The following is a 26287-nucleotide window of genomic DNA, read 5'->3' on the forward strand; positions in this document are numbered from 1 at the left end:
TTTCAGAAAATGAGAATGAGAGTATGTTATGTATATTTGGAACACCCAAGTATGCACGTTTAATTGTACAAATATCTAAACTTACAGTAAAATACTTAATGAGCTGAAGCAAACGGATATCTCATCAGCAGCATACATGGCTGCGAAAGCAACCTGCAAACTGTTGTCATGTACTGTATGTGATATGTAACTCGATGCTTAAAAGATCCTGGGCACAAGAACTCACTTTGTAACCTTCAAGGTGACTTTCAGACTCAAATTAAGAAACACTGCTATAAATAACTGATGAAAGTCACATGATCCACATTTAATTGCGCTTCAAATAATACAACACAACAACATAAATAATTGGAAGTTTATTCATGTACCATGTGTAAAAGAACATTGCCTATTAAAAATAAATCACTCCAAATATTCTTCCTATGGGGTTATACAAAACAGGTAAAATGCAGGAAACTACATTATAAAAAGTATTTTAGGTGTAAAAATAAAACAATACTCAAAACATTACAGACAGGAAGCAAGGCTTTACTGCTACACTTGACTGTTCTGATGTTGATCCCTCGAGCAGGTTAACATCATTAAAAGCCTTAGCATGATATAATCTGTCTGATAGCTGGTACAGAATTCACTTAAAAGGAAATTGATTATATATATATATATATATATATATATAATCTATCAGGGGTGGGCAAAGTCATTCCTGGAGGGCCGCAGTGGCTGCAGGTTTTTGTTCCAACCCAATTGCTTAATAAGAAGCACTTATTGTTCTAGAAACACTTCTGCTTCATTTTAGTTGTCTCCCTCATTAAGATTTTGAACCCTTATTGCTTATTTAAGTCTTAAACAGCTGTATTCTCGGTTTTTAATTGCTCCTTATTAGCAATAAGATGCAAATGACAAAAGAAACCAGCAGTTATCCATTTTGCTTGTTACCCTTTACACCTGTGTGTATTTATCATGCACTATTTGGTTTAATTAAATACTTGGAAGGAAAGAGAAGAGAAAAAAAGTGAAGGATTGAGAATTACCCATCCATTTTACAATTCAAAGTATTTGGATGATATCCTTAGAATGGAAAATAAATCTAGGATATGAGAATGACTTGACATAGCAGAGTTAAAGCACTAATAAGCCATGAAATGTAATTATTGGCAAGGATTATTTTCTAATTAAGCAACTGGGTTGGAACAAAAACCCGCAGCCACTGCAGCCCTCCAGGAATGACACTGCCCACCCCTGATAGATATATATATAGATATCTATATATATATATATATATATATATATATATATATATATATATATATATATATATATATATATATATATATATATATAGATATATATATAGATATAATATCAAGGATCATGAAATAACATTGTACAGGCCTACAACAGCAGTTATAATTAACAAGGCCAAACTGGTGACGAGGACAGAGTTCTGCTCCAGACTTTCAGCATATGCAAGAATCATAATCCTTGGAGGATGAGTCCTAGCAAAGTCCAGTTACCCCTCAGCCAGTCTCAGAGACATGAAACATCTCAGTAAGCAATTACAAAATCTGCAAAGACTTGTATTGAAGCTCAAGCCGATACCACTAGGCTATTCAAAACCACATTATGTATGTCTGCAAGGCTGTTACAATTCCAATTCACTAGAAACACAGCTGAACACAGGGACAGGTCAGAAAAAATCTTGAACACTTAAAAGTATGTATATTTATACATATATACGAATATATATATATATATATCATATAGACAGAGTGAAGGAAAAAGATAAAAGATATCTACTCTGTCTTTCGCTTAAATGCATCAATACATTACATAACTTTTTAAAAACAGAAAAAAATATCAGTGCAGTGCTGGTGCCAACAGCAGTTTGCTTAGGCAAAGAGGAAAGGAAAAGATTAAATATTTTAAAAAAAACAGGGAAAGAAAATGCCACCATGATCATTTAACAGAAGTAGTCTCTAGTTTGCCTTCGTGGAAGACCAAAGAGCCCAACATTTAACACTGCTCTAGTTGCCAGCGGCTGTAGTAGAACATCAGCAGATTAGAAATCAGTTAGTTTTTTTTAATCTGCTCAAAGATGGATATTTGTCATCAGAATGAGCATCATGGAGTGTCAGTGCAAGCTGAGAATGTGTTCAGAAACCAGAATAATCCTCTTTTGAAATATCCAATACGTCAGTGGAATATTTTTACATACATGCACAAATGAATGCTTTTCTCTACATGAAAAGGATCTTTAAATAGGACAAACTGTAAGCCCTCAGTATTTAACTCAACTAATCCAAAAACCACCTAATAGTACTGTCTCTAATATACAAATACAAACACATTTATCTCCTGTCTCATCTGGAGAATTCATGATGCAAGGGGGAAAAAAATGAATAGTCTGAACATGTTTCCCCTCAGCAACAGAGGTACCCAGCACACTGGAGAGGAGAAGCATGGCCTTGCTTCTTTGGTTCGGTGTCTCTCTTCTTCAAGACTACAGCATATGGAGGGTCAAACACCAGCAGTCCCAGTCTGGATGGCCAGCAGAGAAGGACAAAAAAATATATATATATATATATATATCAGAGCAAAAGAAATGCTGTAATAAGAGGACAGGGATCCATATCCAGTTCAAAGCAATTCCAGACTCATTTCCAAAAAGCTGTTTCCACAAATTCATGCAAAACAAAGGAGATCACGAATCACCATATCCTGATAAATCAAAACATTCATAGCGTGTCTGCAAAAGATTCAGCCCAAGGTAAAGCAAGAATGCTATGGAACAGATATGCCTGAGATTCAGAAGAGTGGCAGAAAGAAAAAGAAAAAAAGACATGTTCTGCCCTTGTTGCAAAAAAAAAAAAAATACTCCCCACTGCATTCCCTTCACAGTAGAAGGATGGAGCCATTGAGTTAGACACACACGGCTTGCTGATACCTAGAGGGAAAAAGAATAAGAAATAAAAACTTTCATCAGCATCACTCTACTGCTGCACTATAATTCAAAAGATCAAAAAGGAAACATTAACATAGCAAAAAACTACAGACCTGTCCTCTTCAAAATTGTCCAGATCCTCCTCATCCTCATCCATTGCATCTCCAAGCTCCATATCTAGCTCATTGTCTAGTTCATTACGACCATATCCACTCAGAAAACTGTCAGAAAAGATAAATATGCACCAAAAAGTGTAATAAAGACCTACTGCATTTATTACTACATCACAAAAGCTCATAACTTATTAGAACAATAGAACAATTTACAGGATAACAGGGCACTCAGCCCAATAAAGCTTGCCAGTTCTATCCACTTAACTTTTCTAAAATAACATCAAGTCGAAGTCTGAAAGTCTCTAAAATCTCTAAAGTCCTACCGTCTGCCGCACTACTTGGTAGCTTATTCTATGTATCTATGGTTCTTGGCATAAAGAAAAACTTCCTAATGCTTGTGTGAAACTTACTCTATAACAAGTTTTCAACTGTGTCACTGTGTTCTTGATGAACTCATTTTAAAGTAGTAGTCTCAATCCACTGGACTAATTCCCTTTAAAATTTAAAACAGTTCAATCATGCCTCCTTTTAATCTTCTTTTGCTTAAACTGAAATGGCTCAGATTTTTAAAATTTTCCTCATAATTTATTCCCTGTAGCCTTGGAATCAGACACAGTCGCTATTCTCTGGACTTTTCCTAGTGCAGCTATGTACTTTTGTAGCCTGGAGACCAAAACTGCACACAGTACTCCAGATGAGGTCTCACCAGTGCGTCATAAAGCTTGCGCAGAACCTCCTTGGACTTGTACTCCACACATCAGGGTACTATATATCCTGACATACTGTTAGCCTTCTTAATGCTTCTGAACATTGTCTGGTAGTTGATAGTGTAAAGTCCACTATGACTCCTGTATACTTCTCATAAGGTGTACTTTCAATTTTCAGACCTCGTATTTTTACTTCCTACATGTAATACTTAATATATTTTCTTACATTAAATTTCATCTGCCAAAGCCTATATGCTGTCCAGGTCCCTCTGTAATGATTCAATGGGTCTAGATTATCTGCCATTCATCCTTGCTTGGTATCATTCACAAACTTAACTAGCTTGTTACATATATTCCTATCCAAATCATTTATATAAATTGAAAACAGCAGCAGCCATAGCACTGACCCCTGTGGGGCACCACTCTTAATTTCACCCTGAACTCCTGCTTTTTTTAGTTTGATACCCAACCTCTCATGTGGCACCTTATCAAACACTTCCTGAAAGTCAAGATAAATAATATCATATGCTCTTCTTTCATTATATCCTTTAGACGCTTCCTCATAGAATTCCAGCATGTTGGTAAAACACAACTTCCCTCTTTCTGAACCCATTACTGACTGCTCACTAAAACTCATTTTCTTGCTATGTGTTGCTCAATGTTTCCCTTAATAATTCCTTCCATTAAATATAATAAAAAATATATTATAGAATAATCCTGCCTGAAAGGTACCTCACCTGACAGAACGACACGTAAAGAAGACTATTCTTTTGAGCTTCTTGTTGTAGAAAAAATAGTTAAAAGACCAGAGGCTTCCTTCTTCTCCAAAAGGGTCAGAGTCTAGATCAGGGTTATAACTGCAGGAAGAAAAAAAAAATGACATGAAAAGAATTAAACTACAGATACAGACAAAAATACAATTTTAAGGAATAACTTGATTGTGCATGAAATATTATTACATTAAGGCTTTTATCAAGTCATAGAAGATAAAAAATAAGCAGTTGCGCAATCAAATCAGCTGAAAAAACATTTTCAAATATTCAAACTAAAGATAAGCAAATATTCGAATATATTCAAACTTAGGTTAACAACTCTGGCTGTTACATGTACATTTATATTTGTTTTTGTATACTTTATTCTCATGGTAACAGCAGTGCCAGTAGCAACAAAAGCAAGCCCATTTAAAAAGGAAAACAATCATAACGAAAAGTGTTATGTATAGTGGATTTAAATTCAGTATTCACTCTCTGCACACTTGCTGACACTGAAAGGTCTCCTGGAAGTAAGGGAATAAATCATGGAGTTATTTTCCATTTGCATTATTGAGAAAAGAAAAATAAAGGATCTTAGGTTTAAGACTGAATGGTAGCAGGATCATGTACAGAGCGCTTCTTGAAGGCTTAGTAGTATGGATATTGCCTTAATTTACAAATGCAGACATTAGGCACCATTTTGCCTTTTGTCCAAACTACCCTGCCATTTTTAACCCCCAAAAACAGACTTTTGAAAATGCAATCCAGAGCTTATGAAAACGGAGGCTTTGAATTGCAGAGAGGATGGGTGAAAACATACAGTTTTAAAAAAGTAGACTGTAATTGCGGTCCGATTGGATCATACTTACTATGGCCTTTCCCTGATTGGATCCTGCTCATTACAATGTCTCATTCCCTGACTGGTCTCCCTTCATGGAAGAAAACCGTATTCCAACATAGTGAGCACAGAGGAGTTGCTTCCCATGGTGCTTGTTGTGTTGCTTAGTTGTATACAGTACATCTAAATTGTGTTTTATATAGCTTGAATGCTGCATACAACAGCAAGAGACAGATTTACAGGTTGCTACAATTTTTGATAAATTCCACTGCCAGCAGTGTAAGCACCCCTTTCAAGGAGGACACTTCGTCCTGTTTCCACCAATACACGCATGTCTAATGTTGTATATATTTTCAGTCGTTGTAATGTGTGCAGATACTTGTGTAAATGTGTAAATAATGTGACAGAGACAATTTTTGTTTAAAAATGCTGTTTTTAGATAGAAAAGTGTGTGGGTAGCCTTAATATACTGGAGAAGCGTTTAAAAATGTGCTTATCAAAACAACAGATGTGGGGTAGCAAAATCTGCCCCAACCTACATTATGAATTGATGCAGCTGTAAGTTTTACTACCGGTAATTAAAAGCAAACCATTTATAATTATGGAAAGGTTGATCAAGGAAGAGACATGCAAAAACAGATCTGTAAAATATGGCAATGTTGCATAGTGTGGAGTAACAGGAAGCCAAAGTTTGTGTGAGGTAACAAACAACAGTTGTTTTACAATCAAATGTTGCCAATGTTGGTGTTTTTGCCTTCAAATAACACCTTTTCCAAATAATGACATTCAATGTAACAGCGCCAGTAAGCAGGTAAAATTGACAGTTAAAATTGGTGAAGTGCACTTACCTGTAGATGTCACAATCTTGCAAGCAGATTTCTTGGTCAACAGCTGTCCAGAGCTCTGGTTTCAGGTTGTTAAACTTCTCTCCTATAGCTGAGAATAAACTGCTGTTCACTGCATTTAGGACCTAAAAAGAAACGCTGCAAGTCAGTCAACAAATTCATAATGCTATACCTACAACCTGAAAGGTACATTAAAAGGGCTCATAAAAATGACAGATTGATCTTTTATTCAGCTCTAACCATCATGCCAAAAGAACAGGGAAAACAAAAATATGCTTACTAAAATTGTCTTTATAAAATTATTAAATAAAATTATAAAAAAAAAAAAAAAGCGAAATTTGCAAATGACACTAAAATTGGTCAGAGAACAGATACTAAGAAGGCAGCAAAGACAATTTCAATATGACCTGGAAATTCTTCAGAATTGGACAAATGTTGAAAAATGCAGTTTAACATACAGAAGAGAAAAATGCTACATGCAGGCAAAAAAATATTACTAAATAATACAAGATGTGCAACTTCTGAAAGAAAAAAAAATAAAAGTGTTTACATTGAGTTAACATTCTCATTGTTCAGGCAATGTGCAAAAATGCAAATGAAGTGCTAGACTGGATTGTAAAAATTGTTGTATGTAAATTAAGGGAGGATATGCTCAAGCTTTACAAAGCATTACTGATACCACATCTGGAGTGCTGTGTGATGTTCTGGTCAAATGCTCAACATGGTACAAAAGTTGCTACATCTTTCTTCAATATGTGCAAAGAACAATAACCCAGTGCTTCCCTGGATTAAAAGACATGTCCCATTCTTACAGGCTAAGTGAATTCTACCTCTATAGTCTTGAGTGAACAAGACTGCATCAACATTCTCAGGCACTGATAATGTGGATGGTCAATTTTAAGTTAAATAGTGAATTATGTACGAGGAGACAGGTAGAGTTTAAGAGGTAGTGCATTTAAGATTCAAAGCAGGAAGCACTCCTTCACTCAAAGGGCCATAGGAATCTGGAACAAATTACTAGTTCATATAGCTTAAGGTGAAACCTTGACAACTTTTTAAAAGAACCTAGGTAAGATGAGACAACTGGCTATTAGCTAACCAAGCGGGTTTGATGGATTTAATGGTCTCTTCTCATCTGATGATTTCTTATTCTCTTTTGTGGCTTTGGATACTAGGGCACCATGCGTGTTATGTTTGTCTGAAAGGACAATGTACATACACAGTGTCAAAGTCTTACATGACTTATTTTCTGCGTGATTGTAGCTTTGTGTGTTTATTTTAAAAAAAGTATCTGGATGAGATTTTGGGACATCTTAGATATTAGCCAACTAAATGAGCTTAACAGACTAAACGGTCATGAGTTTTACAAAATATTTAGGTTCTGTACATACTGGGATGCATTTAACCACTGCTGATTATATGGTTTCATATTGCCATTTAAAAGAATGGACTCAAAAATTCCAGGAATCTATCAATAGCATGGAAGTAGGGTGAAGCTATCGACTATGCAGCCAAGCATCGTATGCCTACAGTCTTTGTTAAAAAGTCCACCTAGTGGTATCATGCTGTCATGTCCCGGACTGCCCACAGCTGGCGTACTCCCTTGAACCTGGGACACTAGCTAAGTTTCCATCCAGTTTTTTGCGACGTTTTGTTATCGACAAACAGAATATACGTAAAAAAAATGTGCGAAATTTGCTGTCTCCAGCCTGTTTCCATCAAACTGGCTTTTTATCGATAAAATGGTGTGCGTGATGACGTCATCCCCCCCCAAAACGAACTGTCGCATAACTTTTGTTGTATCGCGAAAAAAATCTGCCCTTGAGCCGTTTCCATACATAATTTTGTGTATGTCGCAAATTATCTACCTTTTGTTTTCCACGTTACGCCCCCTCCACTAAACAAAGAAACAAAGAAATGGAGAGATTATTCAGAGTTTTTTGAAATTTGCCAGCTTACTGTTATTTCAGTTTCACAAATAATTGGAATTGTACATAATATCCGAAGACGACAGCAGAATGAAGCAGTTGCTTGTCTGATAGCCCTAGAGCTCGAAGAAAGTACCCCAGTGCGACAAAACCCACGGGTATGGGAGAGACGACGGAATAAGACCTTCTGGGAGGAGGTGGTGGAGAGACACTTAACAGAAAATCTCTGGCTGCAACATTTTATAATGACACGGCCAACGTTTGAGATGTTTTGTGGATTCATCAGTCCTGATGTTGCGCCCATCACAGGTTGCCACCGACCACCGGTTCCAACCCAAAAGCGGATTGCCATCGCCCTTTACAAGCTGGCAACCTGCGCCGAGTATAGAGTAGTTGGAGAAACTTTCAGGATTAGTAAAACTACCGTCTATCGATGTGTATATGCTGTGTGTACCGCTATTAAACAAAAATTAATGCGCCGTTATATCAGACTTCCGACTGTAGCGGAGGCCAATGAAATTGCATACCGCAATTCCTTGGTGCATCTTGTGCCACAGATTTACGGTGCGCTGGATGGCACGCATGTGCCTATTCTTCCCCCGACGGAAGGCTACCGCGATTACATTAATCGCAAAGGGTGGCCATCTATTGTTCTCCAGGCCCTTGTTGATGACAGGTGCATGATACGAGACATTTGCGTTGGCACTCCTGGAAGTGCCGATGATGCAGCTGTGTTTGCAGCATCGGATCTGTACAGGTGAGCCTACCTTTCAACATCCCTTCTCAGTGCGATAACAACTGAATTAACCTGCTTCCCTTAAGGTTTTTAATTAAAACTGAAATTTGAATTAATACAAAATAACGACGTTTAATCAAAAAAAAAAAACTCTCTTCATCAGACCATGCGAACCGCTCCGCCATTCTCGTTTTGATTGCACGTGATGAAAATGTGACACATTTATTTGCGTTAAAGCCCTTTTTTCCGACAAAAACTGTTTCCAATGTAGTTTTTGCGACATCTGAAGTATCGATATGGAATTTATGCGCTAAAGTTAAACGGAAAAATATTATGTCGACATGTACAACATTTTATCGATAATTAGCATTTCCATCAGCTATATCGGTAAAAAATTTGAAGCGCTAAATATTTTTTCGCAAAAACTCCTTGGATGGAAACCTGGCTACTGATAGTCATGAAATCAAGGGTGCATGGAGGACACATAACAGCAAAGGTAGAGGCAAAATAGTGCTTTGTGCTTTTATTCACAATAGAATAGCATCTCAAAACAAAGTGCAGTGCAAATTCTTTAGTCAATAAATAATCCAGAATTAAAACACATATTCCCAGGGGAGGTTGAAATAAATAAATAATCTAAAATGACTAAAATCAAGGTTAAAACAAAGTCAGGACCTTCCTTTTAAAACAAATCACAAGCCTCAATGCTTCTTCCTAAACCATGTCTCTGCTGCTCACCCCTACAGTCTGCTCTACAGCAGGAGATGCCTTCCGACAAATGCCACCATCCTCCTTTCTCCCAGCACCATACATCAGCCATGTGTCTCGTGCTTCTTGGGTGCTCAGCAGGAGCAACCCTGTGAGCGCTGTCTGGTCTCCTCTCGGGGCCTCTTCCAGGACAAATGCCTCAACACGATCACAGCAGCTCAGCCATGATCCTGTCTCTTCACCTTCCAATTCCTTCCTTTAACCTCTGTCTTTTTCCTTTTTCTTTTCTCCTGATCGCTCCCTACTCTCTGTCCTACTCAGGTGCCTTAATTACAAACCCCAGAGCGCTAATGAGGAAACTGGCCAAACTGTGCGCATCTGCTCATGAACATTGGCACCACCACCACTTTCCAATCAACATCCCATGGCCACTCATCCACGGTATGCTCACCCGGTGCCTAAGCACACTGTTTTTTTATAAAGCTCCAGCACTGCCACGGACCCAAATATGTGTTTTATCAAACATGCCAATTTAATAAAGTGCATATTTCTGACATTTATTCCACAATTATACGTGCAAATTTGGAGAATTTGTTTTTCAACATCAAGGCAATGATGATCACATTTTTCAAGATTAAAGGACTTGTTAATACATTTTTTTGTTCCTCATGAACAGACTGCTAATCAGTAACATTACACTGAACTACAGAGGCATCTGTGGAAAAGCAACACAAAAAAATGTCTGGAGCACTGCTGTACCATGAGTGCATGTGCACATACCTCATTTTCAGTCAAAAAGTTTATGACCGAAAACAATGTGGTTGTTGCTTTGTACCCCTGTATAACATATAAGTGAGAAAGCAGATACACTTTAACAGTAAGCACAGTGTTAAACATTTAAAGATTTGGTCCATGATACTAATGTATTTTAAGAAACCAGCACAGGAATTTCTCTTATGTCTTAGATGATTTTATTTTGCATCATTGCTATCACAATGCTTTTTCAGGACAACATCACAATACTGAAATTAAAATGTCATCTGAATGACATCATAATGAAAGGTAAATGTAAAACCAGAAGTACAAGGAAATAGAACCATTTTAAAGAGACACAAAAAGACTGGAAAATTATCCCATAAATAATAGTGATGTTCAAATTGATCAGATGCAAAATTAAATTGGCTGATTTTAACTGCATAGGTGATCAGTAAATTGTCCATTCTTTAAAATAATCAAAAAGAGCAAGATGGTATGCAGGAGTTCCTTGTAAAAAATAAAATTAAAAAGATAACAAAAAATAATAATAATCTGAATCGAAATAGATCTCTTCCAGTAACATGATACCGTATATGTGGATCTGCATCAGCCCTGAAAAAACCTGGTCAGAGAATCCCAAACAAATAACCCCACTTCTTTTTCTTCTTCTTTCAGCTGCTCCTGTTAAGTGTTGCCACAGCGAATCATCTTTTTCCAGATCTTCCTGTCCTAGGCATCTTGCTCTGTTACACCCATCACCTTCATGTTCTCTCTCACCCATCCACCTTCTCTTAGGCCTTCCTCTTCCCTGGCAGCTCTATCCTTAACATACTTCTCCCAATATACCCAACATCTCTCCTCTACACATGTCCAAACCAACGCAATCTAGCCTCTCTGACTTTGTATCCCAACCGTCCAACCTGAGACAACCTTGTAATGTACTCATTTCTAATCCTGTCCATTCTCGTCACACCCAATGTAAATCTTAGCATCTTTAACTCTGCCACCTCCAGCTCTATCTCCTGCTTTCTGGTCAGTGCCACCGTCTCAAAACCTAACCCCACTTCTAAAGTATGAAATTCCATCAAGACTTTAGGAGGAAAAAAAAAAGGGGTGATTTGGGGTGGGCCATCTGCATAAACCTAGATGCCTTCCCAACTGGTAAATAGGTAAAACATTTGTTGTACATCTAAGTAATGTGGTGGCTTGTTTAACACCCGCAAGTGACTCACTAGTGTGGCTATGAAGAAGTTACTTAACTTGATAGTACTATAATTATAGAAAAGAGTAAACCACTGCTCCATACTGTATATTTAAAGTACCTATTAATGGTGTACATCCTGAAAACCAATATTTAAAATAAAACCTGGGTGACATTTGTCATGTTAGTGCAGTGAGTACTACAGATCCAAGTACTGGGAGATTCATGAAAATGAGAACCTTAAGAGTCTAAGCATCTGTGAATGTAGAGAATCCATGATCAATAAAAGGTAGTGCAATAGATAAGGAAAAGATTTGCTGGGCATGCTAGATTTCAGCTTTTTTTATTATTCCAAAGTAATGAATCTACTGTACTCACCCAGTTGAGACTTGGCTCTCTACTAAATTCATGACTCTTTGCAGCACTGAAGTCATAGTCAGGGCGGAAGGATTCATTAAGAGTAGCAATCAGGTAGAAAAGGGTCTTCCGGCAACATTTATCACTGAGAGGACTCTCTACTTCATCACCACTCTGACTTCTGCTGAGCCTGTAGAGAAAGATTAAAGCGAACTTAGGGTGTATTCCTCATTCTGATGGTTAGAGAGTGATGTAGGCAAACATACAAAGCATATGTCTGAATTTTAAATATATTTTTGTATTGTTTGAGAATTCCAAACTAAATAGAATGTTTCAAATCCCTCCACTCCCCTACACATTGTTAATTAGGATTCTAGCTGCAGGCAGGTTGCTGTGTACACAAAAGACAATGCCGTATACTCATGAAAGGCAATGACCCTTGTAAAAGAAATCTTTTTTCAACACTAGCATCTTGGATTTTTGGGCACACAAGGTCTTTTAATTGTCATAACAAGCTATTAATTGTCCAAAAGGATGCAGCTGTGCTAAACACATCCTTGAATGTGTGCCAAAAAGATTACAATTTAGCAACAATACTTTACTGTGGCTTTTGCCCATTTACTTTAATGTAGGCTGATGCCTCTCTGGAAAATAGCCTCTGACCTTGAGTGTAAGAACCATGATCATATCAAATAATTAAATGTTACCATCCTAACTTACTTTTTAAGAGTGTGTATGTTATCATTTAAATGTGATGGTATCATCCATGTAATTAGAATTATCCTATAAAGCTATTGTTTAACAAAGAAACTTTAGCATAATGGCAATCTGCTACAAGTGTTAGACATTTTACTCTTGCGTTGCATTCTTAAGGTATCTTAGATAATGAAATTTTTTACGTGCATATTGCTGGAGTCTGAAGAGCCTTTGTGAACAAGAATAGTGCTGAACTACGGATCAAAGATTTTCTCTTGCATCTACCAAACACCCATCCTGGTACCAGACATGTATTCATTTTGGAATATGGAATTCAGTTGCATCTCTGATATACTCTCAGCCCCTTACCTTTCTGCGCCAGTGAATCTTGCCCTGATTGTAGGGTATACTGATACACAACTTGAAAGGAAGACAGATTTATTCCCATGTAAACAGTTTTCTTCCTACTTGTATCTTCTTAACATCAATCATCCCTTCACTACATATACTATTTTATGTTAATTTTTCATAACGCAATACATGAAATATGAGGTTCACGTGCAACCAATTAACTATGCCATGGAAGAAGAAAGCAAGACATCACTACATAAATATGTTGAACTTAACGTCCGAGATCATGTGTCTCAGGTCCTCCCTGCATGGAAAACGCTTTTGAGCTTTAAGAAAAGTGCTATATAAAGGTAAAGAATTATTAATCTTCTGTCAGCTGTCTGAGACTCATCCCAACTATAAGAAATTTCCTAACATGTTGGTTGTCCTGTTTCAGCCAGGCTTAGGTTTAATTTTCTTTTCTGTGGTTTCTCTGTTTTGTATTGGATTTTGTGATTTGTTTTTTTTTTTGCTTATGTCTTAGGTTTACAATTGCTGGATTATGAATAGGATTTGTTTGTGTTATGTCATCTCTGTAGGCAAAACCTTTGCCTTTTTTGCTCTTTTTGATTATTTAAAAATATTTTGTGTAATAAATATTCTTTATGAAGAGGTTTCTTGAGTCAAAGGTTTTTAATTTGTTTCTTTTGAGGGACATTTTGAGTAAAGTAATTAGAACTTAAAAGCATGTTCTGCATTTATGGGGCCTGAACAGGCAAAAGTCTGCCAGTAGAGTTTGGAGCCAGGCTTCCTGGGATGAGGCCTATCTCTGGGCAAGTTGGGCAAACCAAACATGTGTGAAGCCTCTAAACTCCAAAAGCCAGGCCATTTTGAGAACTTACCAATCATAACACAGGCAAGTAACACCCATGCTCTACTGCAGTCTGCAACCACATACAAGAGAAAGCAGCTCTAAAAAAGTATAAATATAGAACATACTCACCTGCCTGGACTTACAGCACCACTCTGTGGAGGAGACAGGGCCTCCAGGACATGTGGCTGGCCTTCTTGACAGAATTGCTTAAACATGTGTTTGTCATCACCAGCCATCTTGCAGGAATAACTCTCAATCCTTTAGAGAAAACGGAGTAAAAGTTAACAACATACCCATCTCGAACAAAAAGCTTTTAGACATGATAAACAAAAGGTCTATCATACGCCATTGCTTTTGCAGTTTGCAAATTTTTGTTCATAATAGCTGTGAAGAAATATGAGAAAGAAAAAAAAAAGTCTGAATCACACAGAGCAGTATACAATTTTATTACATTTCTTTCTATTTATATGGCGCCATTATTTCATTTGTCCATTTACAATCCCAACCTGACAGCACTAGACACAATGCAGAAATCTACCCTGGAAAGGACACTAGTGAAACATAGGGAGCATGTGTGCATACATACACAGCTAAATTGGTTTATTATGGGCATAGACAAGCAGTGTAACATATCTACTATGACACTGGACTTCAAAAGGTGGTGGTTATTGGCTCAGGTCCCATCTCCGACTCACTACATGACATAAGTAGGTTATGTAAAGTCTGGAAACCTATACCCAGGCTGTACAAAATATATACACAGACAAACATCCATACACATTTATATAGATACAGACACACACACACACACACACACACACACACACATATTATAATAAAAAAAAACTTGGGTCGAGACACGATTTTCTTGGATGACACTAAGACGTCCCGCAAGAGACACTTTAACATCCCGCAAAACAAAGCAGTGAGACAAAAGGACAGCTGCTGTACAGGATATTAAATGATCGATGCACAGCGCGACAAGCAAAAAACGCAGCTCAGCAGGAGGAGGAGCAGCAGAAGCAGCTGATCCATTCGCATCTCCTTAGTTTGCGTCCAAGCTTATAAGCTGGTGCCCAAACCATTGTCTCCAGGAACAGTCAGGAGAAGGGAATTAATCTCCCACTAGCTTCCCCCCAGAACCCAACAGGGCAACCCTATGAGACCTAAACTCTCATGCTGCCCTGCTGGTATTCATACACAGGCTGCTACAAGGGATGTTGCCACACAGTGTATGGGGGAAATGATCTACATACGGGAGGCAGACTCCCAACTGTCTCACATGGCATCCCAACATGGAAATGGAATGCTAACCATCCCAGTCAGGATGCTTCTCCATCCAGGTGGTCCATCTACTATGCTGGCCTAATACCCAAGTGAGGGATCCCACCCATTGTTGCTGGGATGCCAGTACTGGTGCACCATCTGCCTCAATGCCCCTCCATGCCCACCTCCTGGCCGGGAAAGGAATTAATGCTTGATTATTTAATTTCTTACCCACTTTAAACGAGGAGACTTTGCTTTTAGGTGCAGGCTCAATTGTACATCTTAAATAATGGCAAAATCCATCCATCCATCCATTAGCCAAACCGCTATATCCTAACTACAGGGTCACGGGGGGTCTGCTGGAGCTAATCACAGCCAAACCAGGGTGCAAGGCAGGAAACAAACCCTGGGCAGGGTGCCAGCCCATAGCAGGGCACGCACACACACACACACACACACACACACACACATACCAAGCACACACTAGGGACAATTTAGGATCGCCAATGCACCTAACCTGCATGTCTTTGGACTGTGGGAGGAAACCGGAGCACCTGGAGGAAACCCACGCAGACACAGGGAGAACAAGCAAACTCCACGCAGGGAGGACCTGGGAAGCGACTGCGAGGCAGCAGCAGCGCTACCCACTGCGCCACTGTGCCGCCCTAATGGCAAAATCCCTAACACCAAATCACTCTCCTATCAGCAATCACCCAAACCCCAAATATGCTAGCCATTTTTTTAAAATAGTTGCATAATCTGTCACAGATAGTACAGTTTGAGCAGTACTGCATCCTAACAAGGCCACTGGGGTTCAAGACTTGGGTGCTCCCTGTGTGGACTTTGCATGTTCTCCCTGTATCTCTGTGGGTTTCCCCCAGGTGATCTAATTTCCTCCCTTAGTTCAGGTGGCCTGTCAATGCTAAAAATTGTCCCCTAACGTACGCGTGTGTGTGTGAGAGAGTGTGTGTGTATGCGTATGTGTTCACCCTGGAATGTGCTGGCACCTTGTTCAGGGATTGTTCCTGCTTGCTGAGATGGCTCCAGCTTCCCCACAATCCTCTTTGGATAAGCACGACAAAAATAAATGGATGGGTGGCTAATTTCTCACTATGTAACATTTTCTAAACTTAAACTGAAAATACCACAGTGTACTTCACAAAAATGTGGCAATGTTGATTGCATGAAAGTCAACCTGCTATATTTTTAAGGAATTGTGCAGCAGGGGACTTTAGTGCAATTAAAACCAACTCTGCAATTTCACTTTTGGTACAAAGTTTTCTGTGGCTAGAGTACAAATGAGAATTGTGAAACCTGCTCTGGGATCAATAATTTAAGATAATATTCAATAATATAAAATTGACCAGGTATTAAAAAAAATAAATTAAAAAAAAAATGTAAAAAAGCCATGATATGGTGTCAGGTATACAACATTTACAATAATTTTTTTTGGCTAAAAAGTAAAAATGCCAGATACAGTATACTGTATTCATAATCATTTTTAGCTCTCTTCATAAAGTAGGTCACTGTAACAAACCGAATGCTTATCTCTGTCACGTTCACCTAAAATCTTGAATAATGGTGCAGCAGCACAGCAAGTCGGGGCCAAGTTATGGACAGGCCCATGACTCAGCATACACACAAGAGTTTGTTTTGGAGTCTTACAGAACTAGAGTCAGCAGCCATGAGGCACAGAGCATGCCAAAGTGCACTAGGGCTTCAGACAGTATTTAAAACGAGAGCGCTCCCTTCCCCCTTTCACAACAACAGCTGGCTCCACTCCAGGGCACAGCCCTTCCCCAGCAACAACATCACATGACGCACCCAAATAAAGTCTCCTCCACCAATAGGATAGAACTGGTCTGCTGTAATCACACTCTAGCAGCCTGAAAGAGCTGCTTCTGAAGCCTGTTTATCTAAAGGTCACAGACAGTAAGCCAAAATGCTTATCTCCCCTCTGCACCAGAAAGATGTCAGCAGACAACCTTCTATTTCAATAGAAACTAAGGCCTTACTAAGAAAGCAATGTCCAGCATTTGAGAAATTAGGCTTCTTCTCGTGTCTAAAATAAGTATGTAGACTAGGGGTCTGCAACCTTTTTTCCCCACCCGAGAGCTACTTTTACAAAATGAAAATGTCTGAGAGCTATTCATGTTTTCTAACATTTATTCTCATAGCTTATTTCAACCCAAACAAACTGAATAAGCTTGTTTTGCCTAAACATTTACAAAATGTTGGTGTCTACAACTCACATTTTGCATTACTACATCACAAAAAAATATTTAGTTCACCTGCAAGTGCATTTTGACATCCGTGGCAGAGCGACGGGCGCTCAGCAGGCTCCTATCAATTATGGAGAATCCACTGCATCTACTAAACAGTGTCATCTCCAGACAGAAGAGCAGCTTCAGCGACAGACTGCTGTCACTGTCCTGCTCCACTGACAGACTGAGGAGATCATTCCTCCCCCAAACTATGCGACTCTTCAATTCCACCCTGGGGTAAACGTTAACATTATTCAAAGTTGCTGTCTGTTTTTACCTACATTTTTATTACTCTTTAATATTGTTTTTTTGTATCAGTATGCTGCTGCTGGAGTATGTGAATTTCCCCTTGGGATTAATAAAGTATCTATCTATCTATTTTGTATGTCTTTATGCATTTTCTAGTGTATCTCACATTATTGAATCAAAACATGAATGCTGTCAAAACCAAACAATGCAATTCCAAATACACAGATATTACTCATTCGTCATTTTGTTACATGTCTGTTTCACTTTACAAGAGTATTCACATGTCCAGTTGTATGTGTGATTTCTTTTTTTTAATTAATTTTATTGTAATCATACGGTACATATAAATAAATTTTTACAAAAAATAGGATTGAAAACAAATCAAACCCCACCCCTGAGAAGGAGAAAATGGCCAAAGGAGTAAAACTTAAGGCTTGTAAACATGCCTAAATTATTGAGTTTAATAGGGCAAAAAAGGATAAGTGGAGAAGGAAAAGAAATGCGGAAATAATTATCTCTTCTTATTCTAAAATATTATTGACTAGATCCTGCCAGGTTTTGAAAAAATTCTGTACAGATCCCCTAACTGAGAATTTGATTTTTTCCAATTTCAAATAATATAAAACATTGGTTTCCCACTGACTTATTAGAGGAGAGTTAGGATTCTTCCAATTTAACAAGATCAGTCTGCGTGCCAAAAGTGTAGTGAATGCAATCACAGTTTGCTTGTCCTTATCCATTTCAAATCCATCTGGAAGAACACCAAACGCAGCTATTAATGGGTTAGGAGGGATTGTGACACCAAGGCTGTCTGAAAGGCACTTAAAAATTTTGGTCCTAAATGTTGTTAATTTGTTGCATGCCCAAAACATGTGACCCAGTGAGGCAGGAGCTTGGTTGCAGCGTTCGCAGGTTGGATCTTGCCCTGGGAACATTTTGGACAGTCTTTAGCGAGACAGATGAGCTTGATATATAATTTTGAGTTGAATAATTCTATGCTTTGCGCATATGGAGCTCAAGTGAATTCTCTGCATTGTTACCTTCCATTCATTTTTCTGATATATTAATTAAGATATCTTTTTCCCATTGTCCTCTTGGATCTTTGAAAGGTAGGGACTCTAATAAAATTTTATATATTGCAGAAATGGTGTCTAAGTCCTCGAAGTTGAGCAGTATTTTCTCCAGCATGGTGGAGGGTACAAGATGAGGAAAATCAGGCAGGTTCTGTTTGACAAAGTTTCCAATTTGAAGATAGTGAAAGAAATGTGTAGCTGGAAGGTTAAATTTGGAATGTAATTGTTCAAAGGATGCAAAGATATTGTCTATATAAAGATCTCTGAGCAATTTAATCCCAAATCTTTTCCAGATATTAAATGTTTGATGTGTTTTTTAGTTAGTCAGATGCCTGGCACTGCATGGAGTCAACAAGAAAGGCAGGTGTCTGGTGGAGTGGAGCCCCTTAGGTTCACTCTTATGGAATCATTTAAAATGTCAGTCTGTCAGTCTTGTTCTGAACTTTGTGAGTCTGACGTGAATGTCATGAAATCAGAGGTATGGAGACCCAAACAAAGCAGACATTTTCAGAGCCCATGAGTCTATGCCCTTATAGTTATCTGGCTCTGCTAAGCTCCAGAAATGTTGAGAATGCTGTTGAGACTTTAACTGCAAATTATTTTGAAGGTTTACTAATATATAATATATAAAATCCAATGTCTCTCCGCTTTCAAGAGAGAACTACTTAACGGATTTAGATCGGGTTTTTTTCTATAATTTGCTTGAACATTTCGCGACTTCTCTCATTTCACTATGTATCATAGTTTGCTTGCGGTACCGATTTATTAGCACGAATTCGAGACCCATGCAACGGGCACAAGGGAGAGGCCTTCCTCACTCACTCGCCGGCTTTGGGGCGTGTTCCTTAACTCCGCTTAGCTAGCGAACGAGAGAACAATTGAGTTCACCTCTGTTTGATATTTAAAATAAAGTGTTACTTTATTTTAAAGGGTCTTGAAGAGTCCGAGTCCGGATATTCTCTTAAATGTATGCCACACTGAAAAGATAGATTGCAATTCAGATCGTGGATCGTGATTTTGTGTTAAAAGGATCGCAATATGATTTTTTGGAAAGATCGCCCACTCCTAATTTGACTAATCAAGTTTTCAAAAGTTATATAGGATTCATTAACCCTTTGGCGAGCTACTTGGAAACGGGATGCGAGCTACTGGTAGATTGCGAGTGATAGACTGACACAGAAGTATGCATGCAAGTAAAGCTAATCAAATAGTTTATCCTGTGCATGCAGCTTAAGATTCTTAATAAGGATTTATGACATCCATCTATCCCTCCATCCATCAAACAGGTTTTAAAAATGAATGATCAAGAGTAGGGCAATAGAGAAGCTGGATTCTATCCCAGCAACCATTGGAAGCAGGGCAGAAAAATCTCAGACTTAATACAAATACACACACATCTAGACATCAAGGCTCAATTTAGCAATCACCAATCCACATAACCTGCAAGTCTTTGGACTATAGGGAGAAACCAGATCACCCAGGGGAAATGCATCACATGGGGGTGTGGGGATAACATGCAAACTCCACGCTAAGAACATTCAGTATGTTAACTCTAGTCTCCTTGTTGCAAGGCTACAGTGTTACCACAGAGCCACCATGCCACCCATAACTTTTAGACATTCAATATGTAATTATTTCTGTCAAAATTCAACAGCCACAATGCACATTGCACATGAGCAGTGTGATCTAGCAACTTATTAGACAGACTGAAAACTACAAGGAATCTGGGATCCCCACCCCATAGCTCACACACTACACCCAGAATTTTGGTACACTGCAGACAATTTAGAATAAGTGAACACTGTCCATCATTCAATTTGTAACTCAAACTTATTTGTAGATATGGGTTTATACAGAACATTACACGAGTCAGGTTTTGAGAAAAAAATTTGGGCCAACAATTTTACCAGTACAGGAATATTTTGTTCTTCAAAAGCTTTTCCCACTTTCTTCTGGGGTCCCTACATTAGGGCAGCCTCCCCTATTCACTTCTGTTGTACACTTCTTTGCCTTATACCCCTTTCTCCCTTAGATCCTCCTTCACATAATCCATCCACTTACTCTTTGGTCATCCTCTTCTCCTCCATTCCTACATCATCATATCTAAAATACTTCTCCCTACATCACTTACCTCTCTTCTCATCACCAACCTGTACCACCTTAACATTCTTTCCTGTATGCTCTGAGAACTGGTATAATTTAGCGCTTTGAGTACTGAGAAAAGCGCTATATAAATGTAATGAATTATTATTATTATTATTATAATTTGCAAAAATTGTACTTTCTGTATGAGTGAATAAAGCTGCTGGGTCATACATAAAAAAAATATCACAACATCTTTAGATAATAAATGTCGACAATTATTTGAGTGAATCGTTTATAGGCAATACCCAGGCAATAACTGTATGACTAGCTAATAGGAAAAAGTTTATTAGTTTACATTGCCAGGAAAGCCATTTGAAAATATATATATATATATAAAAAAAAAAAAAACACAAAAAAAAAACAGGCAGCTTCCAAAATAATGGAGCTACTCTTTATCCAATCAAATGCCAATCAGACTGTGGCAGCATGGTAGTGCAATGTTTAAGCACTGCATTTCCATAGCTCCAAGGTACAAAGTTTTACTCTTTGGGCCTTTCATGGTCTGTGCAAACGTTTGCCCATGTCAGAATGGGTTTTTCTACAGGTACTCCAGGTTTATTTTTTACCCCTTAAAACTGTGAAAGTCAGATTAAATGTTAACACTAAATGCATCTGGTTCAAGTAACAATGGGAGAGTGGAGTAGTACCCTGTCCAGGCTTGGTTCCTGCCTTGCACTTTATGCTACCAGGAAACAACATTTATTACTATAGCACATTTTCACACAAAGCATGTTGCTCACAGTGATTTAAAGAAAAACTTACAAGAAAAAACAAATCAGAAATAGGAATAAGAATGAATAAATACCAAATATTGTACATAAAATGAAATGAATAGTCCACCCAAAAATATTTGTTTGTTTTTAAATATGTTAGTTACTGCATGTGCTTTGTAGTGGTCACCGAGAAAATGTTTTAACCTCATGTTTTCTTGGAGAAAGTACATAAAAAAAAAGAGATTCTCAAACAGGATCGATAAGTGACCAACACTGGATAGTGAAAAACGTGAGAAAACGTTCATGTTAAAAAAGGAAGAAGAAAAAAAAAAATCTTACTTTACTCATGTCGCATAATCCACACATCTTTTATGTGGTTGCTAGCTCAAAGCAGGCAAAACTAACACGTTTTTGCTAAAATGTTGTTAAATAGTTACTTTCTGAATTACCAGCCCATACGGCAACAGGAAATTCTTAACCAACGAGCATCAGGGAGAAACGGGTCTTCAGGTCAAAAAGCTTTTCCCAGGAGTCTTTGACTGTGTTTACATAGTCCCTGATAATTCAGGAAGTAACTTATCTAATAACGTGAGCAAAAATGCATCAGTCTTGCAGGTTATTAGCTAGTGATTGAATAAAATACATGTGGATTAGGAAACCACAACACAATTTTTTTTTCTTATTTACATGGAGGTTTTTCACAATGTTTGCCACTGTCCAGCGTTCGTCTCCTATCGATCCTGTTTATAAGAACCTCTCTTATGTAGTTTCTCCAAGTAAACAGGAAATTAAATATTTTTATTTTTCTTTAACACCACCACAAAGAACATGGGGTAAGTGGCTGTCAGTCATTGTCCACCCGCTATATCCTAACACATTTAAATAATAAAAAAACAAAAGGGTGGGGTATTTTTTTAAAGTACAGTCCTTATATATAGATTTGTTTATAGGTCCATAATTATATGTCCAATGCTATGTTCAGATGGCATGGGAGACCCATTTGGGGTTATGGGACGGGACACAACACTCCAGGGGCTGGAGAGGGAGAGAAAAAGGGAGAAAAAAAAAAAAACAAAAAAAACAAAACACAACAACAACATCTGCAGGGATTCCGAGGCCAAAAGACCACCCATTCCGCACTGGGTAGTTCCTTACTGTTTTTCTAAGTTTCGTCCGAGAAGACACAATGCAGCACGTCTCATCGATAGACAGAAGTATCAACTATGAGTCTAATGAAATCCTCTTAACATACTCAAACATTTACCATGACTCTGGATTGTAAAGAGAACTAACAGATTAGTGGGCACTGTTCCCTGCCTCGTCTCCGACTCAACTGCTTCTGTCTCAGCATGTAAAAGAACCATTTTATTGTATGATGGATGAGCTTGTTGGCCTAAATGGACTGTTCCTGTTACAGTTTAGCTAATGTTTTAATGTATTCAACAAAGCAATCTTTATTTTATAGAATAAGTTTTATAATGAATAAAAATATAGTGAATAAAAAGCATGAGGAGTAAAATGAGGCAAGAAGAGTCACTAGTAACATGAAGAATTTAGCAAATCAATTAGGACGAATGACACATGTAGGGCCCATCCTGTGAACCTGTTGTTATTGTTCTAAGGATGGCCTTATTCTTCAAAGGGTGCCAAAAGATTACCATATCACAAGGTGCTTTAGACAAGCTTTTGTCTGTCTGCCTTAGAGTAAGCTGGTGCCTTTCTGGAATGCAACCCTGTGCCTGCAGCCTCTGACTTTTCATCCACATCATGAATGTCTCATATTACCAAAGATTTAGACCATCCTGTTTTATCTTTTAAGGAATGTACTTTCCTAAGATTTGTAGGTTACCCGCTTTATATAAATGTTGCCTCTGTGTAAATTACAATAATTCTATAAAGAAAACATTTATATCTTGTGTTATGCTCCTAAGGTATCTCAGGTAAATAAAAGGTCTCATATGTGTATTGCTGGAACCTGAAGAGTATTTGTAAACAACAGCACTGCTAACCTGGAGACTGTATTCTCCCTTACAGTACCCACTACACTAAGGTTTAAGAAAATCTTCTTAACATACTCAAATCTGCCATAGAATACCCTGGCAGTACTGGGCTCCACCATTAGAAATCAAATGGAAACCCAATTCAAAAAATTTGGGTCACCTGAAGATACTTTATTTGGTGAATTATAACATTTAGACAGGCACTTACTTATAACTGTGCATAAAATACTGTATTCTGTGGTGTTCAGGCTATTTATATACCAAATTCATTCTGAAGATGTGAAAGGATTTACCCACTTTCTCAATGACACTACAGGTATTATGGTTTTCCAGAGGCTTAGTTTGATTATGAAGCCAGTTTTAAACCTTGCTAACTTCCCTGAACAATTATTTAACACAATGGGAAGACCATAGCATGTTAAATTGTGAGAAAAAAGAAGCCAAAAGAAAAGTACAAAACAGGTGAAACGTTACCACTGGAGTTAGTATATGATGTTGCAACCGTTCTAATCAAGTATTATGATAAAATGTCAATACTGCGCCAGTCAACATCTTCCCTGAAGAGTGGTATGGGAGAAGCAAGTGTGTAGCTTTTTTTAAGACAACTGCCTGGAGGCAAATGGAACAGCAAAACACTTAAAAAAACAAAAAAAAAAAAAAAAAAAAAAACACAACAGTTGCTTCGTCATTACTCCTACAGTTCTGATCCTGTGTGGTTGTAGTAATTGCTCCCTCTATTTTAATACTTCTTCAAACTCACAGTCTCTCTACCATTCAACCTCCTTCATTACACGACTTTTTACACACATACACACATATATATATACATATATATACATATACATATATATATATATATATATATATATATATATATATATATATATATATATATACATATATATATACATATATAAAAAAAAATTTTAGTTCACCTTGACGTCCACCTTAAAAGCCAAACACCAGCAACAAAAATTATTTAATTCCATGTGGATGCTGACACATGTTATTTCTGAAGTATTTTGTTTTTCTACATCTGCATGCTGTAACACCGTCTTCCAAGCTTTGTTATGAATCATTCGCTAAAATCTGGAACTCTGAAATATAAACCTATTTGTGTTTGAATGTTAATCCTGTAATGTGGACTTTCCTTCCAAGTGGGCGGGGTTGAGCACCTGGTAGCAAGAAACTGAATTAGGAACAGTGTGTGCCACCTAGAGACAAGCGTAGATACCAGGTGAAAGGCAGAGACCTATGGGTAAAACTAACAAAAAAGGAGTTAGCACAGTAGCACATAGATTAGCAGGACAAGAAGTAACTTGCAACACAGAAAGATGCTAAGGTAGCAATGCAAAGTTTGACAGAGTTCCATTTGTGCTGGGTATTTGTGATCTTTCTAGGTACCTTCCAAAGACATAACAGAGGAAGAAGTACAGGCACTTAAATTAAGGGGGTGCTTTTCAATTAACAGCCCTGTTCAGGTCTACTAACTTTGAGTGCATGTGTCAACCCCCCTTCTTTGAACCTTGGGTCATTATTTTATTTTTCACAAGTACATGCAGAAAAAAAAAATCTTTTGAGAATTGCAACATGAAATTTACAGTTACTTGTGGCTGTTGGGCTTAGGTGCTCCTTCATACATTTGATTTTGAGAAAATGGTCCATCGTCCAAAACAGTAAGAAACACTGCTCTAGATCACAAGACCTACAAATCCAATTTAGGCCAATCAATATAATGAAATTAGCTCTTTATCACAAAATTCGGAGAAGGCGCATTTTCCTGTTAGTTAGCCTGCTACAGATAATATTTATTCCTCTTCTCTACTGCCATTTTCAGTAACTGACTTTTGCAATATTAGAAATATTATTGAAAAGAATTATATAACCAAGGTAAGTTTGTGAATATTCTTATACTATTATATTAATAGTTTTAGATAACCTGTTTTTTATATTCAATGTTAGCTCACGGTTTCGACAGATGTACAGTATGTACAGTATATTGCAATATAGAATAAATAAGGCAAATTGTCCGTAAAGATACTTGATCTAGGTTTACCTGGAGACTATTTCTTTTTTCTTCATTTTCAAATATTTTTTCTTCTGTGTTTAATAACAATTAAATTACATTTATATTGCTCTTTTCCAACCTACTCAAAGTGCTTTATATAGACAGCGGGTGGCACATCAACAGACACTAATGTTTAGCATCCATCTGGATTATGCAAAGACAGCCATTCTTGTACCAGTATGCTCTCTACACATTAGCTACAAGATGGTGAAGGGGTAAGAGACATAAATAATTAGAGACCGGGGATGATTCGTGTGCCATATTGACCAGGCTGTGTTGGGCAATTTACCCCCTACTTTTTTTTTTTCCTTCAAAAGATGCCCCAGGATTTTTTATGATCACAGGGAGTCAGGATCTTGGTTTTATATCTCACCTAAAGGACGGGTCCATTTCTTATAGTACAGTTGCCCCATCATTACACTGGGCATTGGGATTCACACACAGAGCATAGGGCAAGTGCTCTCTGATGGCCTCACCAAAACCTCTTCCAACCCAAGCTTCTACTAGGTTGTCTCTCATCCAAGTACTGGCTAGGACCAAAAACGATCAGCTTCAGGTGGATTACAAGTTATGGAATACAGGTGTTATGGCTGCTGGTATGTGTGTTATTACGTTCCTGACATGAATCATGCAGACATGCAGCATGTAAATCTATGATTCATACTGCTAGTCAGAAGACAAATATGAACTACATTGCAGGTACATTAAACTGTGTGTCTTGACCAGG

General features: G+C 37.8%; 1 protein-coding gene across 1 annotated transcript in view; it reads right to left on the reverse strand.

Moving 5' to 3' along the window:
* Window positions 1-341: 341 nt before the first annotated feature.
* Window positions 342-26287, reverse strand: part of maf1b (MAF1 homolog, negative regulator of RNA polymerase III b) — a 48043-nt gene continuing 22097 nt past the window's right edge. Inside the window, exons 3-8 of the mRNA XM_028804277.2 lie at window positions 13912-14040; window positions 11904-12072; window positions 6200-6321; window positions 4499-4618; window positions 3055-3162; window positions 342-2944 (exon numbers count right to left, since the gene is read on the reverse strand). Coding sequence (XP_028660110.1) covers window positions 2920-2944; window positions 3055-3162; window positions 4499-4618; window positions 6200-6321; window positions 11904-12072; window positions 13912-14040 — 673 coding nt within the window. The 3' untranslated portion in view covers window positions 342-2919. The remainder of the gene's footprint in view (window positions 2945-3054; window positions 3163-4498; window positions 4619-6199; window positions 6322-11903; window positions 12073-13911; window positions 14041-26287) is intronic.

Source organism: Erpetoichthys calabaricus, chromosome 6 (genome assembly GCF_900747795.2).
Source record: "Erpetoichthys calabaricus chromosome 6, fErpCal1.3, whole genome shotgun sequence".
Taxonomy (NCBI): Eukaryota; Metazoa; Chordata; class Cladistia; order Polypteriformes; family Polypteridae; genus Erpetoichthys; species Erpetoichthys calabaricus.